General features: G+C 33.2%; 2 protein-coding genes across 6 annotated transcripts in view; both read right to left on the reverse strand.

Moving 5' to 3' along the window:
• Positions 1-18,144, reverse strand: part of SH3GL2 (SH3 domain containing GRB2 like 2, endophilin A1) — a 796,347-nt gene that overhangs the window by 380,731 nt on the left and 397,472 nt on the right. The window lies entirely within an intron of this gene.
• Positions 1-18,144, reverse strand: part of CNTLN (centlein) — a 373,184-nt gene that overhangs the window by 77,509 nt on the left and 277,531 nt on the right. For all 5 annotated transcript variants that reach the window (XM_050761625.1, XM_050761628.1, XM_050761624.1 and 2 more), the window contains 2 exons: positions 15,743-15,836; positions 15,432-15,655 (listed from right to left, as the gene is read on the reverse strand). In XM_050761625.1, the coding sequence (XP_050617582.1) occupies positions 15,432-15,655; positions 15,743-15,836 (318 nt within the window). The remainder of the gene's footprint in view (positions 1-15,431; positions 15,656-15,742; positions 15,837-18,144) is intronic.

An 18,144-nucleotide genomic window follows, 5' to 3' on the forward strand; every position in this document is an offset into this window, starting at 1 on the left:
GAAGAGTTATCAGTATCCCTAAGCATGCAGAGAAGTGCTTCAATAAGATGCTTCCTAGTTTTCCTATGAAATACATTTGTTTGATCTCTTATCTTTTTACAGATAAGGAATTAATCACTTAGAAAACATGTTGCTTCCTTCAGGTGTTACACCTAGTAAGTGATATAGCTGGGTACAGATCTTAATCTTCTACACATTAAACAATGTTCCTAGGACTGTTAATTAATAGCTCACTGAAGTCTCAGGAATGGGTAAATAAATCAAAATGGATTAAAGACTTTAATACGAAGCCCACAACTGTGAAACTACTAGGAAGAAACATTGAGAAAAAACACTTCAAGGCATTGGTTTGGGCCAATATTTTGTGAGTAAGATCTCAAAAGCACAGGTAACAAAAGCAAAAATAGACAAATGGGATTATATCAAGCTAAAATGCTTCTGCACAGCAATGGAAACAATCAACAGAGACAACCTAAATAATGAGAAAAAAAAACTTGCAAAGTTGTCTGTAAAGGGATTAATAACAATAATATACAAAGAACTCAAAACAACAGCAAAAAAAAAAATCCAATTAAAAATGGACAAAAGATTTGAACAGACATTTCTCTTAAAAAAAGACATAAATGGCCAAAAGGTATAAGAAAAAATGCTCAATGTCATTAATCATCAGTGATATGCAAATCAAAACCACAATGAGGTACCATCTCACTCCAGTCAAAATGGCTATTATCAAAAAGACAAAAATTAACAGATGCTGGTGAGGAAGTAGAGAAAAGGGAATTTTCATACACTATTGATAGGAATGCAAATTAGTACAGCCACTATGGAAAACAGTATGGAGTTTCTGCAAAAAAACTAGAAACAGAACTACCATATGATCCAAGAATCCCATTACTGGGTATACAGCTAAAGAAAATGATATTAGTATGTCAAAGAAATATCTCTATTCCCATGTTTACTGCAACATTATTCATAACAGTCAAGATACGGAATCAATCTAGTTATCCAACAACAGATGAATGGATAAAGAAAATGTGATATATATACACAATGGAATACTATTTAGCCATGAAAAGGCAATAAAATCCTGTCATTTCCAGCAAGATGGGAGTAACTGAAGGACATTATGATAAATAAAATAAGCCAGGCACAGAAATACAAATATCACACATGCTCACTCACATGCAGGTGCTAAATAAAATTGATCACATGAAGGTAGTAAGTACAATGGTGGTTACCAGAGGCTACAAAGGGTGGCAGGAGTCGGGGTGAAGAGAAGCTGGTTAATGTGTACAAAAATACAGTTAGGTAGAAGGAATAAGTTCTAGTGTTCAATAGTATAGTAGGGCAACTACAGTTAGCAATAATTTATTGTATGCTTCAAAATAGCTATAAGAGAAGATCTGGAATATTCTCAACACAAAGAAATAAATTTTTGAGATAATGGATATTACAATTACCCACACAATGCATACAATTCACATTGTATGCATGTAAGAAAATATCACATGTACCCTATAAATATGAACAACTATTATGTATCAATAATTATAAAATGGGTAAATAAAGGGTGTGACAGAATACTAGAGAGTTTTCAAATAGTATGATTTAAAAGATAGGTAATTTTGGTAATATTAGTGATATTAATTACTAATGGGTGACAATTGAAAAGAGTAGTTTATTATAGGAAATCTTAAGTCAGCTATAATAACACAGACTGGAATAGGAATATGATTCTCAGAAACAGTCTAGGGAGAATTTTAGGAGATGTATAAAATCACACACTTGATGAGAAGAGATCATTTATTTTACATTAGGTATATTTAAAAGTTATAGAATCTGACTAGAAAATAAAGATTAAATATACAAGTACGGATGTCAATAACTTCATACTTTCAGATAGATGAACAATCAATTCAAACACGATATGGTCAGTTTTCAGAATACGTGTTCACAGTGTTTAGCTATGGAAATCACAGAAGCCATATTCTGAAGTTGAAGTTTTTTGCCAAATATTAAATGTCCATTCAAATGAAACTAGTAAGAGCATTAAAATTCTTTTGCTTGGCTAACCATAACTATATATGAATCTAAAATTTTGGGGTCAAATTATTATATATATATATATATATATATTTTTTTTTTTTTTTGAGACGGAGTCTTGCTCTGTCCCCGGGCTGGAGTGCAGTGGCCGGATCTCAGCTCACTGCAAGCTCCGCCTCCCGGGTTTACGCCATTCTCCTGCCTCAGCCTCCCGAGTAGCTGGGACTACAGGCGCCCGCCACGTCGCCCGGCTAGCTTTTTGTATTTTTTAGTAGAGACGGGGTTTCACCGTGTTAGCCAGGATGGTCTCGATCTCCTGACCTAGTGATCCGCCCATCTCGGCCTCCCAAAGTGCTGGGATTACAGGCTTGAGCCACCGCGCCCGGCCTCAAATTATTATATTTTTAATATAATTTTGAAAAAATTCTATAAGTGGTAAAATGTAAAATATGTCGGTATTTTTATTTTCTTAAAAATCTGTGCAGGATGATTAGAGATAGATGACTCTATAGTCAGAACACAAGGTTCAAGTTTTAGACTTACCACTTACTAGCCACGACCCATGGATAAGTCATTTACTCATGCAGTCTCTTTTCTTTCTATATAAAAATAGGATAATAATTCTTATCCAATTAACTCATGGATATTCTGTATTTCTCAAATTGTGAATGTGAAATGCTTTGCAAATTTAAAGTGTCACAAAAATGTCATGATATTTCTAAGTGCCCTAAATTTAATTTGATATGAAATATAAATACATACTCAAATACTTTATTTATACATTCCAGCATATGATATCCCTTGTTCTGAAGATGATTAATTGAAGAATGTTCCCATGTGTACTTTAAGCAACAATCACAGCTGTAGCGAACATAGACATATAACTGTTGCCACAGTCTACAATAGCTTCCGTTAACAATTCTTGAAACTATCATAGGGAACTTCCGTTATAGCTAAGAAGTCTCCAGGAACTTCTGTTATAGCTGAGAAGTCTTATGTATTAGCATTGTTGAGAAAAGACAAGCTCAGATCAATAAGGTATTGCTACTATGAATCTGCTTATGTATATTTTTATTGACTACTTCCACAGTTGGCTCAGATAATAAGTTTTAAGCAGATTTGTTTTTAATTATTACTATAAAGTGGTATTTTTACTTAAAACATCTATATAAATATACAAAGCCAAATATGTGATATCTGATGATATTTCTAGAGCATTTCTGTATTTTCAAAGGTTCTATAAAAATAACTCATGATAATAGACACTAACTGCCTCAAATCTTTCAAGGAATGAGCTGGAATAAATTAACAAATGAATATGTTTTTTTAAAAAAGTAAATAACAAAGATCATCCAATGATTAAAGTTTTTAATCATTTAATATATATGCTATTCTGATTTTAGAACACTAAAATAACTTTCCTTCCTATGTGTGTATTATTGTGACCTTGAGAATGCATTTATTTGAAACATTGCATAGCAAAGAAGGCATAATACAGTCAGAACACCGGAATTTGAGCAAAAGATCTAAAACATACTACTGAAATAAACATGGACAAGTTAACTAAACTCTCTAGATTTCAACTGAAATATTTTTGAATGAGAATAATTACATCACAGGTTATGAAGATCAAATAAGAAAAATACCCAGTTTGCAAAAGCTTCCACTGTGCAAATATAACCTAATCTTATTACTGAAAAATAAAATCAGCTTTTTCAAAAAATAAATACAACAAATCAAAATAAACTTTTGAGAAGGCATCAGTAGCTGAGTCATTCAGTAGGCATACGAACTTGTATAGTTAATTTCTGTAACATGGAGATAAAAACGGTATCTCATCTCACAGGGATGTTGTGAAAATTAAATGAATGAATGCACATAAAGTGCTTAGAAGATGCCCTGTATGTAGTAAGCACTAAGCACATAAAGGTTAGCTATTCTCACTATTATTATTATCATAATCTGTCTACAGTAACTTTTCCCCATTAATATTTATTATCCTTCTTCTGTACTGCAGGGCAGTGTACTCATGAGGTTGAAAAGTGCAAGAGGACTCCTAATAAACCTGAAAGTGATTCTGCTAATTTTGTTATACTACCTCTCATGCTTTGGGCCTTGGTGCCAATGTTACCTTCTCAGAAATGCCATTCCTTGACCAAGGTTGATCTAAAGCCAACCTTTCTCTCCTTTATCCTTAATTACAATGCACTCTCTGTAATCTTTAATTATTTTACTTATTCTGTTGCATGGTTATTATATTCTGTCTCTTACGACAAATAAGCTCCATGAGAGTAAAACCATACCTGTGTCTATTTCACTGTTGTGTTCCCATTATCCTTCATGGACCCTAGCACACAGAAGATACCCAATCAATGTTTGATGAATGAAATAATGATCTTAAGGGGTTACTATGCAGCCAAATTTGGAAATCTGAGACAAGAGGAAAGATGACTACTATGGTACAGATGTGATATTTCCACCATTGAGAGCCCCAACACTGGCTTACTCCAACTAAGGGCAATAATATTCTCGATGATCAATCCTTAAATGTTGGTAGTTTTAATTGCATTAGCCTCCAAATACACAGAATCATGAAGTAAAGAAAATACTAAGTGGGAAAAGGAATTGGAATAGTATTGAACTGTTATGCCTATATGTATTAGTATGATTTGTCTTTGTTCTTCTAGTAATTAACTTAGAAAAAAAAAGAAGACAGCCACTGAAAGTTCATGTGAGATTTATAGGCTATAATACACCCACTGTACTCTTTACTCATGAAATTTTAAATATTTTGTTCAATCTGTGATATCATATTTGATAGGAAATACAGTTAAAATTTTTAAAACTATCTAAAGATTGGCAGTCTGGAAGACAATATAACCTGAAAACCCTCTGTATCACATAGAAAATATACGATATCAAGTATTCTTTTTGAAGTATTGCTGAATAATCTAAAAAAAAAAAAAAGTGACTCAAGGGCTGGGATTATAGTCACCTATGGAGAGCAGCCAGCAGCAGAGCAGGGAGCATGTGACTGGATGTTTGGTAGCACCTGCTGCATGGAAATCACCAGGGCCAGCAACTTCAGGAATTGTGGGAGCAGGAGCTGAAACTTTGACCTTGGGCTTGGAGAGGCCAAATTTGAGAATCCTCTGGAGTGCTGCAACTCCAGTTCAAGGGTAGACTAAAAAATATTGCTAGGTTAGAAAGGTAATAAAGAAATACGTCTCTGATTGGGACCAGGAGAGAGTACAAAAATTTTCAGTTATCTCTACTGGTAATGTTTATGTCTGTGACTTTACCTCTTGTGGATTGAAATCTGAATTTTTCAGCGTAGGTCAGGAATCTTACTACCCTGAGAATAAATATTAAGTAGTGGTGGGTAGCAAAAGCAAACAGAAAACAGTCTGGATGAATGCTCCCCAAAAACAAGGTTCAAGGAATTATCACAGAGAAAAACACATCCACTAAAGCTGAGCTGCAAATCAAAATTGTAAAAACATGTAGAAACATCCTATCCCAGCTGAGAGTAAGCAGAAAAAATAAATAGGAAGATTAGAACCTCAAGAACATGTGACTTGAAAGAATATATAAGCTTGTTTAAAATGATTAAAGATATAAAAGAAGAAATTAATGTCCAAGAAAAGAACAAGAGTTCATAAAAAAAAAATATTCTAATCACTCAAATAAAATTATTATATATATAAAATGTATATATATTATATACATGTATACATGGATATAAATATAACATGACAAAAATTTTGAACTTTAGCTCCTTCAGATAACAATATGTAAGATGTAGGAAGAATATCAAAATAAGACAGAAACAGTAAATAGTTTTAGATTAATGGAGATTAGTCTACTTTTTACACTTTTAAAAATTCTATTTCTCACTACAATTTGGAAGTTATATAGTTTCTTTCTCTTTAAAACCAATGTGGAGGTAGCCCTAATCCCTGAGTCTTTGCACTCTGGGCCCATGATGGGAGTGGCAATATGGCAATATGTGAATTGCTTTTGGGGTCCTTCTCTTTTCTTGAAGGATTGTGCAGGTTTATAGTTAAATAGATCTATTGGCCCATCCTGAAAATCCAGGAAGTTTGACAGCTTTCCTTCATTGTCTATTTCTCCATTTCCTTTAGACCCAGCTGGTTGCTCCTGGCATAATCCAATCTCTGTTCCTGATTTCTGTTGAGAAGGATTAGGTCCCTGGTTCACATTCACACAAATCTCCTCATCAAATGATTGTACAGCCACACTCTTAATGTTCTCTTCAAAACAACCTTTCTCATTATTTGCACTATCAGTAGGCTGAAAAATGTCCATATCTTCCAAGTTGTGGTATACTTATGCTTAACAATTTCTATTCAATTTATCTCTCTCCTTTACATTTAACCAAGCAATCAGGAGAAATCAAGGCATTCCTGTAATGCTTGCTTAGAAATTTCAACCAATTTCATCACTCACAAGTTGTATCTTCTACAAAACACTAGAACACAATTCAGCCAATCCAAGGTTTTTTTAAAAACAAATATTTTATCATAAGGATTGCTTTTCCTCTAGTTTCCAGTAGCGTGTTCCTCATTTCCATATGAGACCTCACTAGAATCACCCTTAACATACGTATTTCCAGTAAGCACCTCAAAAATCTTCTAGCTATTACCCAATTCCAAATCCACTTCCACATTTGATGTGTTACTGCAGCACCTCATTCTTGGCACCAAAATCTATATTAGTTTGCTCAGGCTGTCAAAACAAACCACCAGACTGGGTGGCTAAAAGAACAGAAATTTACTTTCTCACAGTTCTAGAGGGCTAGCCATCTAAGACCAGGGTGTCACCATAGTCAGGTTCTAGCGGCAGATCACTTTCTGGCTTGCAGATGCCAGGTGTCTTGTTGTGTCCTATTATGGAAGAGAGAGTGGAATCTGGTGTCTCTTATTATTATTATTATTAGGACACTAATCACATGATGAGGGCCCACATGACCTCCTTTAAATCTAACTACTTCCCAAAGGCCCCGTCTCCCAACACCATCATACCAGGAGTTAGGGTTTCAACATATGAATTTTGGAGGAACACAATTCAGTCGGTAGCAATAATACAACTCTTGAAATCAATTTTGTTATTTAAACAAATACTGAGAGATAATCAATAAAATAACTCATCCATTCATATATAAATGAATGATAAAGATTATTCTGTTTTCTCTAGAGACATTATTTCAGGAGAGAGCTTTTTAGAACATATGCTATACAGAATGTATAACTCCACAAAAATTTCATGTGACATCTGTCTTAGTTTGTTGTCTATTTCTATAACAGAATACCACAAACTAGCCAATTTGTAAGAATAGAGTTTTATTTAGCTCATGGTTTGGGAGGTTAGGAAGTCTAAGACCATGGTTACAGCATCTGGTGAAGGCCTTATTGCCAGGTCATGAGATGGCAGAGTGCATTACTTGGTGAAAGAGCAAGAGTGTGCCAGTCAGCTCAGGTTTCTCTTCCTCCATTATAAAGCTACCAGTTCCATCATGGGGACCCTGCTGATGACCTTTTGTAATCCTAATTACCCTACCTCTAATCAACATAAGAATTTAGGGATTAAGTTTCCAACACATAAAACTTGGAGGACATATTCAAACCATAGCAAAATCTGTCAGCTGAAGTTTTATACATAGTTAGTGCCTAATATAAAACATTCAACAGACTTTCTAAAAAGTGTGCTATGGATAATGGCCACATTTTCTTTGATAATATGGATTCTGGTAGTTTGTCTCTGTGAGCTAATACTGTTTTAATCTTTAGGATGACACACATGTTACTAGAAAGAGGTATCCACAGCCAAAATACACTTAAGTAATATTATTGGAACAAAAAAGAGAGCATTTACATCTTATTAGCCTTAAAATTTGGGACTCATTTTCATATGTTTCAATTAAATTATGAGTAACACCTTTAAGTCAAAAATCTGATTATTCAAACTGGAAGAGTAAGTCAATATAGTCTGCCTTACCCTATTTCTATCCCTTGATGTGTACTTTTGCAATACAGATTTTAATATGTAAGGAGAAAAAATACATTGTTTTAATCAGAAGAACCCAGTTCTGGCACGATTCACTACCTGCTGACTAAAGAGTCCTTGGACCTCAAATAAACATCGGTGGTAGCCAGGCACTAGTTGCCACAGGTCTTGGGCAATAACCAATATGTTGCTAGCTTCAGGGGTGACCTAGCACAGCCTCAGCAGTGGTGGACATCGAAGCGACTGAGTCACTTCTCTCTTAACTCCAGGCAGCCCAGCATGGAAGGACAGACTCCTTTTGTTTGGGGCAAAGTGAGGGAAGAGAATGAGAGTCTCTGTCTGGCAATCCAGGGAATTCTCCTGGATCTTACCTAAGCCCACCAAGGCAGTACAAGTCTGCAAGAATCACAGTGTTACTGGGATTAGGGTATCCCCTAGTGGAGATGCGGCTGCAGTGACCCAAGACTTAGGTCACAACACTCAATTCCTTTGAATATCTAGAAAGCCTTCTCAAGAAGGAAGAGTACAAAAAAGCCCAGAATCCAAAGATTAGGATAAATGCCTAACACTTTCATGCCCAGACACCAGCAAATATCCACAAGCATCGAAAACACTCGGGAAAACATGACCTCAATAAATGAACTAAATAAAGCACTCGTAGCTAATACCAGGGTGACAGAGAGATATGTGACCTTTCAGACAGAGAATTCAAAATTGCTGTTTTGGGGAAGCTCAATGAACCAAGAAAACACAGAGAAAAATCAGAATCCTATCAGAGATATTTAACAAAAAGATTGAAATAATTTTTAAAAACCAATCAGATATTTTGGAGCTGAACAATTCAACTGACAAACTGAAAAATGCATCAGAGTCTCTCAACAGCAGACTTGATCAAGGAGAAGAAAGAGTAGTGAGCTTAAGGATGGGCTATTTAAAACTACACAGGGGAGAATAAAAGAAAAAAAAGAATAAAACTTGCCTATAGGATCTAGAAAATAGCCCCCAAAAGAGCAAATGTAAGAGTTACTGCCTTAAAAAGAGGGACAGGGAGAAATCAGGATGGAAAGTTTACTCAAAGAAATAATAACAGAGAACTTTTCTAATCTAGAGAAAGATACTAATATTAGGTATCAGAAGGTCATAGATAACCTAGGTATCAGAGGGTCATAGAATTAAACCAAATAAGAGATTTAACCCAAAGAAGACTACCTCGAGGCATTTAATAATCAAAATCCCAAAGGTCAGGGATAAAGAAAGGATCCTAAGAGCAGAAAAAGAAAATAAATAACATATAAAAGAGCTCTAATACAGCAGACTTCTCAGTGGAAACCTTACAGGCCAGGAGAGAGTGACATGACATATTCAAAATGCTAAAGAAAAAAACATTTATCCTACATCAAAAATATCCTTAAAACACTAAGATGAAATAAAGACTTTTCCAGACAAACAAAAGCTGAGAATTTTGCCAACACTAGACCTGTCCTACAAGAAATGCTAAAGGGAGTTCTATAACTTGAAAGAAAACGATGTAGATAAGCAGTAAGAAATCATCTGAGGGTAAAAAAAAAAAAACTCACTGGTAATAGTATGTACATACACAAATACAGAATAACAGTGTAATTGTGATGTGTAAACAAAAAAAGATATAAATAGAAACAACAAAAACTTTAAAAGTGGGGGATTGGATCAAGTTAAAATGGAGAGTGTGTATTAGGTTTCTCTTTGCTTGTCTATTGTTTTTATAATCAGAGTTTAGTTGTCATCAGTTTAAAATAATTGGTTATAAAGCATTATTTGCAAACTTCATGGTAACCTGAAATCATAAAACCTACAACAGATATACACACACACACCACGCATGAAATTAAAAACTACTACCAGAAAAATCACTTTTACACAAAGAAAAATAGGAAGGATGAAAGACAGAGAGGACCACAAAACAACCAGAAAATAAATAACAAAATGGCAGTAGCAAGTACTTGTCTATGAATAATAATACTGAATGCAAATGGACTAAATTCTCCAACCAAAAGATGCATAGTAGCTGAATGGATTAAAAAACAAGACCCAATGATACACTACCTACAAGAAACTCATTTCACCTATAAAGATGCACACACAACTGAAAATAAAGGGACGGAAAAAGATATTCCATGAAGTGGAAACCAAAAAAGAACATGAGTAGCTATACTTCTATAACATTTTTAAAATTTGAGACAAAAAATATAAAAAGAGAAAGAGAAGGTCATTATATATTGATAAAGGGGCCAATTTAGCAAGAGGATATAACAATTATAAATACCTATATATCCAGCGTCAGAGTACTCAGATATATAAAGCAAATACTGTTAGCACTAAAGAGAAAGTCAGACTTCAGTATGACAATACAATAATAGCTGGAGATCTCAATACCCTACCTTCAGCAATGGACAGATCATCCAGATAGAAAATCAACAAAGAAACATCAGACTTAATCTATATTATAAACCAAATGGACCTAATAGATATTTACAGAACACTTCATCAAACAGCTGCAGAATACACATTCTCTCCCTAGCATATAGATGAGTCTCAAGAACACACCATATGTTAGGCCATAAAACAAATCTTAAAAATTTCAAAAAAGTTGAAATTGTATCAAGTGTTTTCTCTGATCACAAAGGAATTAAAGTAGAAATCAATAACAAGAGGAACTTTGGAAACTATAGAAACACATGGAAATTACACAGTATGTTCCTGAACGACAAGTGAAGAAATTAAGAAACAAGAAATTAAGAGGAAAATTTAATAATTTCTTGAAACAAATAATCGAAGCACAACATACCAAGACCTATGGAACACAACAAAAGCAATACTAAGAGGGAAGTTTATACCTAAAAGTGCTTACATCAAAAAAGAAGAAAAATTTCAGATAAACAACCTAATGATGCATCTTGAAGAACTAGAAAAGCTAGAGCAAACCAAACCCAAAATTAGTAGATGAAAAGAAATAGTAAAGATCAGAGCAGAAATAAATGAAATTAAAATGAATAAAATATGAAAAAAATCAATAAAACAAAAAGTTGGTTTCTCAAAAAGTAAAACAAAATATACAAACCTTTAACCATACCAAGAAAAAGAGAAGACAAATAAAACCAGAGGTGAAAAAGCAGATATTACAACAGATACTGCATAAATTTAAAGCATTGTTAGTGGCTACTATCACCAACTATATACCAATAAACTGGAAAATCTAGAACAAATAGACAAATTCCTAGACATATACAATCTACCAAGATTGAACCATGAAGAAATCCAAAACCTGAACAGACCAATAGCAAGTAACAAGAACGAAGCCCTAATAAAAAGTCTCCCAGTAAAGAAAAGTCCAGGACCCAATGGCTACACTTTGGGAGGCTGATGTGGGTGGATCACGTGAGGTCAGGAGATCGAGACCACCCTAGCCAACATGGTGAAACCTCGACTCTACTGAAAACACAAAAGTTAGCCAGGCATGGTGTTGCTTGCCTATAGTCCCTGCTACATGGGAGGCTGAGCCAAAAAGAATTGCTTGAAACCGGGAGGTGGAGGTTGCAGTGAGCCGAGATTGTGCCACTGCACTCCAGCCTAGGTGACAGACTGAGACTCCGTCTCAAAAACAAACAAACAAACGAACAAAAACTATACTGCAATAAAAATAATGCTGTATATTATTTATCAATGTACATATGTGTGTAGCAATTTTTTTAAATTATTGGAAAATTAGCATGAACACCTGAAAGTGTCTCCAGAGATGAGTAGAAGAGGATGGGGCTGTAGATAATGATTAAATAAAAATTTAGCTTTATTTATCACATTTTCTATCTTTAAAATATACAGTGGAAGAATATATGTTAATTTCTAAAGGGTATAAGGGTATTTCTTATATGTGCTTTCTATTTTTCTGTATCTCCTAACTTTGCAAAAATCCTTTATAGAAAACAAAGTTAATTTCTCATGTTTGAATGCCTAGTCTGAGAAAATATCATTCTTTTCCTACTTTTTGTCTAAATTAGTGTATGACCTGCGAAACATAAATAAATCTATAAAATTAAACATTGTATGTGTATAACATTTTCCTCATATTAAAAGGGAGCTCTGAAGAATGGGGCTAGCATGTTTTTTACTCATATCTTTACTTGTGGCAACAGATATATATTTTGAACAAATGCAAGACTTATACTTAATTTTTCTTGAAAATAGCTGATGGCTATTTATATATTCCATCTATAGAATAATGCTTAGTATAGGGCTATAGTGCATTTCAAAATAGGTTTAAAATATTTTACTTTGATATTTACAGTACCTGCTTTTGGGAATCACAAATCTTTGTCATTTACCTAGTATACTATTTAGCTCATAGTTGTAAAATACTATCTATATGTCATACATATCTTTAGAGTAGGCAAAATGTAAAAAAAAAAAAGAATACAGTTAAAGTGATGACAGCTCAATCTAAACATGTAAAAAATCTATAATCTTGGTTAAAATTTTCTTCCAAAACTTCAGCGGTTTGGCCTATACAGTTCATATTTCTTTTTCTAAGCTTTGTTGAGGAAATTCTATAATGGTTTAAAACACAATGCAATGAAACTGATAGGGAAAAAAATGCCAAAGAATACTTTGTGTTCCTCTTTTCAACCTCCTAACAAACAATGGTACTTTTAATTACATATGAAAAAGCTGAAAGTCTTTGAAAAGTTTTCCTGAATATAAAGTAATATTTTTAGTATGAAGCCTGCCCAAATATTGAAATCTATCTTAAATATTACTTATTAATGCACAATAAATTCAAGGCCTATAAGTTCAAAACCTGTTGATGCCTGATTCAATACTTTGGAATAAAAAAAAATGTTGGGGGTTTTAAAATCACGAGAAACAGATACAAAATAATTAAATTAGAATATTTACCGAGCATACAGGAATTCCACCATAAATAGGCGGGAAAAGAAAGACTGAACTTAATCTGTTTTCCTAAGTTCCATTATTAAAAATATCACAGAAATCAACAGATGCTACCCAAATCCTCAAGTTGGTAACCTGAAGAATTTCTCAGTAGATGAGAATCTGGGATCTTGACATCTTCCATCCCAAGCTTTAGTTATTATGTGAGAGCCCACAAAGTCTATACCAATGTATTAACTAAAGATAATTTATCTGTATCTATGTAATACTTGGGGAGTTACTTTATCAGTAGAGAATTCTTAGTTACCACATCAGTTATTTCTCCCTATGTACAGAATATTCGAATTAAATCTAATTCTAGTTAATCACTCATTACATTTATTTGAGTTCATAGCGATTTTTGAGATGGAAAATTTCTAAATTCTGATTCTTATTCTTTCCTGAAGTACTTTTTGAATATTAGATGTTCTTGGACCTTTCTATCATCTAAAGAAAATCTGTATTAAAAATAAAATTACATGTAACAATGAAATATAAGTTATACCTATAACATAGTAGCAAAAGTAAGATATTTACCTTAGAATAGATAAGATTTGAAATAGCTAGAATTGAGAGTAGCTTCAGGGAGAAATTCATATTAAAGTAACTCATTTGATCATCTATAACATACTCTCTCTAAAATGCACATGAACCATATAGTAACTGAAGTGCTTTTTATTCCTCCTAATTTTCTCTTTACAAGTAGTTGAAATCTGTGCTAAAATGTGGATTTCTTACTTGATACTACCCAAGTATGGCATCTCAAAAATTATAAGAAAGGAAATTAAAATTGGTTGTGAAAAGGAAAAAAAAAAGTATGTCTAACACAGATTTTTAGTTGAATCCCTAGTGTACTATTTTTATTTTTCTCATAGTGTATGTAATTTAAGAAACTCCCAAGAAGTAACTATACCACTACTTTTCAAACTCTCAACGAAGAAAATTCCTCTTCCAAGGAGAATAAGTAAAATAGTTTTTATAACAACGCTAACGTTTTATAATTTTCCTCTGACAATGTCAGAATTTACTCTTATGAAAAGCCTGTGGTCTAGTATATTATTTAAGAGAACACTGAAAAGTTCAATTGTTTTTTGTGTAATAAGATTGAACAATTAAAGCTGAGAATTTTTTCTTTCTTTTAAAAAATGTTCTTTCATGTCACTTTGCTATTTGCACAAAAAAAAAGACTTAGGAATACATATAGTGTATAATATCATGGTGAGATATAAAACAATGTCATTTAACTAGAGAAGAAAGAAAGGAAGAGTAGGAGAAAGGAAAAGGAAAGAGAAGAAAGAGAGGATATTAAAGAGAAGAAAAGAAAATACTAGCCAGTAAAATATATATGGGATGAAATCATTCTGGGAAATGTGGTTCCTATACAGTGGTTGTGGTATCAGTGACTGTGTCTAAATTGTAACATAGAGCTCAGTCTCATCTGGTATCCCATTGCCACATTTCCAACGGCCAAGCCTGTAAAATCCAGAAACTTCTGGTGTAAGCTGGAATGCAGTTAAGGTTTGGGTACAAGGCTACTCTGGGAATAAAGTCAGAACACAATTCTTAACTGTCATAACACTAATCCTTCACCATTAAAATGTTTATATGTATTGTTTGAATCAAAGCACTAGATATTAGAGAATTTAAGTGTAACTTAAAATTATGTGTGACAGTGATTTAAATACTGTTTTCTAATATAATGAAATATTTTTTTCTCTGCAAAATAATTTTCTAACAAATCATTCATTCCACAAGCAAATAACATAAAGAATGGAGACCTAAAGAACAAAAAATCTTTTCTTTTTCATTTGCTTTAAGTTCATCTCAAAGTGTAAGTTAAACTTATGCTTTAAGATTACCTTACCAGGAGTAAGGTATAATGTGACTATTTGCCTGAGTAAAAAGAACCATGCATAGGTTACTGGAATACATTAAAATAGATACTTATATTAAAATCTTCACATTTTATACTAGTATTTGCAAAGAGTAACTGATTAATATATTAGTTTAATAATGTAACTTATCATAAACACAAAGTTTCAAACATAGGGAAATGGGTAAGCTCTCTATATATATGAAGCCTGCTTTTAAAAACTAAGATGTAACACAATACAAAACATGTAAAAATATTTCAAAGATGAGAAAAACTAAGTGGAACAGGAACGCTAGTAAAGTGTCTTTTTGATTCAGAGTTCCCTCCCTCATCTATGTTATCCTTTAATATGAGCCTTATTAAAGAAGTCCAGTAATTAAACTAATTATATTAGTAAACAGTGCCTGGGATTTTTTAAAACTCATAGACCTGCCTAACACAAATATAAACTAAACAATTCATATAAAACAAAATATCCACTTTTACAATATAGTATACAATTATTCAATCTTAAAGTTCTCTTTACCTTTATTGTCTGCCTGCTTGTCTGAAATCGTTGATCAGATACTTGCTGTTGATGGAGGAGCTTTTCATTAACTTCTTTATATTCTTTAACAGACAATTCTGCTGTTTTCTTGGCATTCTGAAGTACGCTGTTTTGTTGTTGCAAGGATATAATCCGTTCTCGTAATAAAATAACATTGCTACTTGATTTCTGGGCAGTTATATTTTTGTATTTTTCTCTGTTGACTATATAAAAATAATATTGTTCATAGTATTTGAAAAATTAGATTTAATTTTTAAAAGACATATTGTTAATTGCATACACATTCTTACCTCTAGTAGGAACTGCTGTATGTGAACTCTTTTGCATCTTATAATTCTTCTTTTGAAAAGTTGGTTTTTTGGCATTCTTATCATGAAAATAGTCCTAAATTTGAAGGTTTCATAATAATTGTATTATTCTTCAATAACAAGATCAAGTGAACTAATAAAAATAACATTTCTTCACTTAAAAATACAATTGTTTATGCAGAATTTTTTTAAAAAGTCTGTGGGAGGCCAAGGCAGGAGGACTGCTTGAGGCCAGGAGTTTGAGACCAGCCTGGGCAACATAGCAAGACTGTCTCTCACAAAAAAATCTGAAAAAAAATTTTTTTTAACTCTAGATGATAAAATTCTATAACTGATACCAAGAACTTACAAATGTACTTACATACACTGAACTTAAACTAGCAGGCAGAAGATACAGATACAAAATCAACTCCAAAGAAGTAGAAATTTAATCTAGGGACAGCTTAAAAACTTAGGAGTAAATATGATAACAGTAACAAAAGTAAAATGTGAATAATTGATAACTTATTCTCTGAAAATATAGGCCCTTTTCTCAAATACTCTATTATATGCTGACAAATGAAGCTAATAGCCTTCTGACAAATAAAGCCAAAAATAAGGCTGACAATAATAAAATAACTTCCTGAAGCTGTATGTTTTCTTCATGGCACTCTAATACATGGAGGCTGAACAAAATGAAGCCTTTGTTGACTTTTGTTTTAAAATGTTTCACCAATTTAAAAATGTATATATTAGTAGTAAAACATGTGGTCTCAAGATTTTTTTTTTTTTTTTTTTTTTTTTTTGAGACAGAGTCTGGCTTTGTCACTCAGGCTGAAGTGCAGTGGCACAATTTCAGTTCACCGCAACCTCCGCCTCCTGGGTTCAAGCGATTCTCATGCCTCAGCCTCTCAAGTACCCGGGACTACAGGTGCACACCACCACCCCCAGCTAGTTTTTGTATTTTTAGTAGATATGTGGTTTCACAATGCCATCCAGGCTGGTTTCAAACTCCCGGCATCCAGTGACCCACTTGCCTCGTCCTCCCAAAGTGTTGGGATTATGGGCGTAAGCCACAGTGCCCAGCCTTGTTTAAGAATTTATTGGCTGGGAAACATAGATATATTCAATCTAGAAAATTATTTCTTATTTGAAAAAGAACTTTTTAAAAGATCCCAATCCAGCAACAAATCACCTGAAAGTCATGAAACCGATCAACACATACACCAGAAGTCTATATCTAAAATAAGGTTTTCTTTTAAACTGATTAGTCTCAGAAATTATAAAATCCTAACAATGTTTCATTTCTCAAAATATTTTTGAAATGCTTCATTTAAACTTATCTTCAGAACCGGCATATAAATTTTTAATTGCTTATTAAGATTCAATTAGTATTTAAGTATCAGCCATGCACTGAGCACTGTTAAAAAAAAAATCCAAAATACAACTACCAACTGAATTACTAATACCAGTCACCAGATTTGGTATCAAATTAATAGTAGCTAAAATTAAATTACAAAGAAGTGGGCTTCTGTTTCCAGTACTATTACTGAACACAAACTCAAGAAAACTCTCATACTATGAAACAAACACACCTACAGTGTATTTCTAACATGGCAAAAAATATAAGCGAAATTGTCAGAGGCCAAAAATGAAGTGAAAGCAGAAATTCAGAGACCATACAAAAGTGACCAACAATGTAGCCAGCAACATGTAGAACAACCAACAATCCCTTGTGATCTTGAAATTCCACTTAAATAGCAACACAGAATGCAGAAGGCAAGAAAGAAAGCCTAGTTCCCAATCCAAGATGAGAAATTTGAGGTCAGAAAGCTATGGTATTGTATACGTCAATAGTTAGCTCCTTTCTATTGCTGAGAAGTTTCCTGTGTTACAGATGTACCACAGTTTGTTTAGCTGTTCAGCTACGGAAGAGAATTTTGGTGGTTCCCAGTTTTCAGCTACTACAAATAAAGGGGCTTTGATCATTCATGTACAAGTTTTTTTGGTAAACATATATTTTCATGTCTGTGGGATGTGTCTAAGGGTGCGATAGCTGGGTTGTATGGTAAATTTAGTTTTTTAAGAAACTGACAAACTTTTTCAGAGTGCTGTATTGTAGAATTTTATATTCACATGAACAATATATGAGAGATCCAGTTTCCCTGTCCCCTTGGTCAGCACTTGCTATTTTCACTAATTTTTACTTTAGCTGTTCCCTAATAGGGATGTTGAAAATCTTTACATGTGCTTATTTGCCATCCATATATCCTTTTTTGGTAAAATGTTTGCTCCTGTCTTTTGCCTATTTTGTAACTGGATTGTTTAATTTCTTCCTGTTGAGTTTTCAGCGTGCTTTATATATTCAAGCTATAAGACTTTTGTCAGACACATGGTTTTTAAAT

Source organism: Macaca thibetana, chromosome 15 (genome assembly GCF_024542745.1).
Source record: "Macaca thibetana thibetana isolate TM-01 chromosome 15, ASM2454274v1, whole genome shotgun sequence".
Classification (NCBI taxonomy): Eukaryota; Metazoa; Chordata; class Mammalia; order Primates; family Cercopithecidae; genus Macaca; species Macaca thibetana.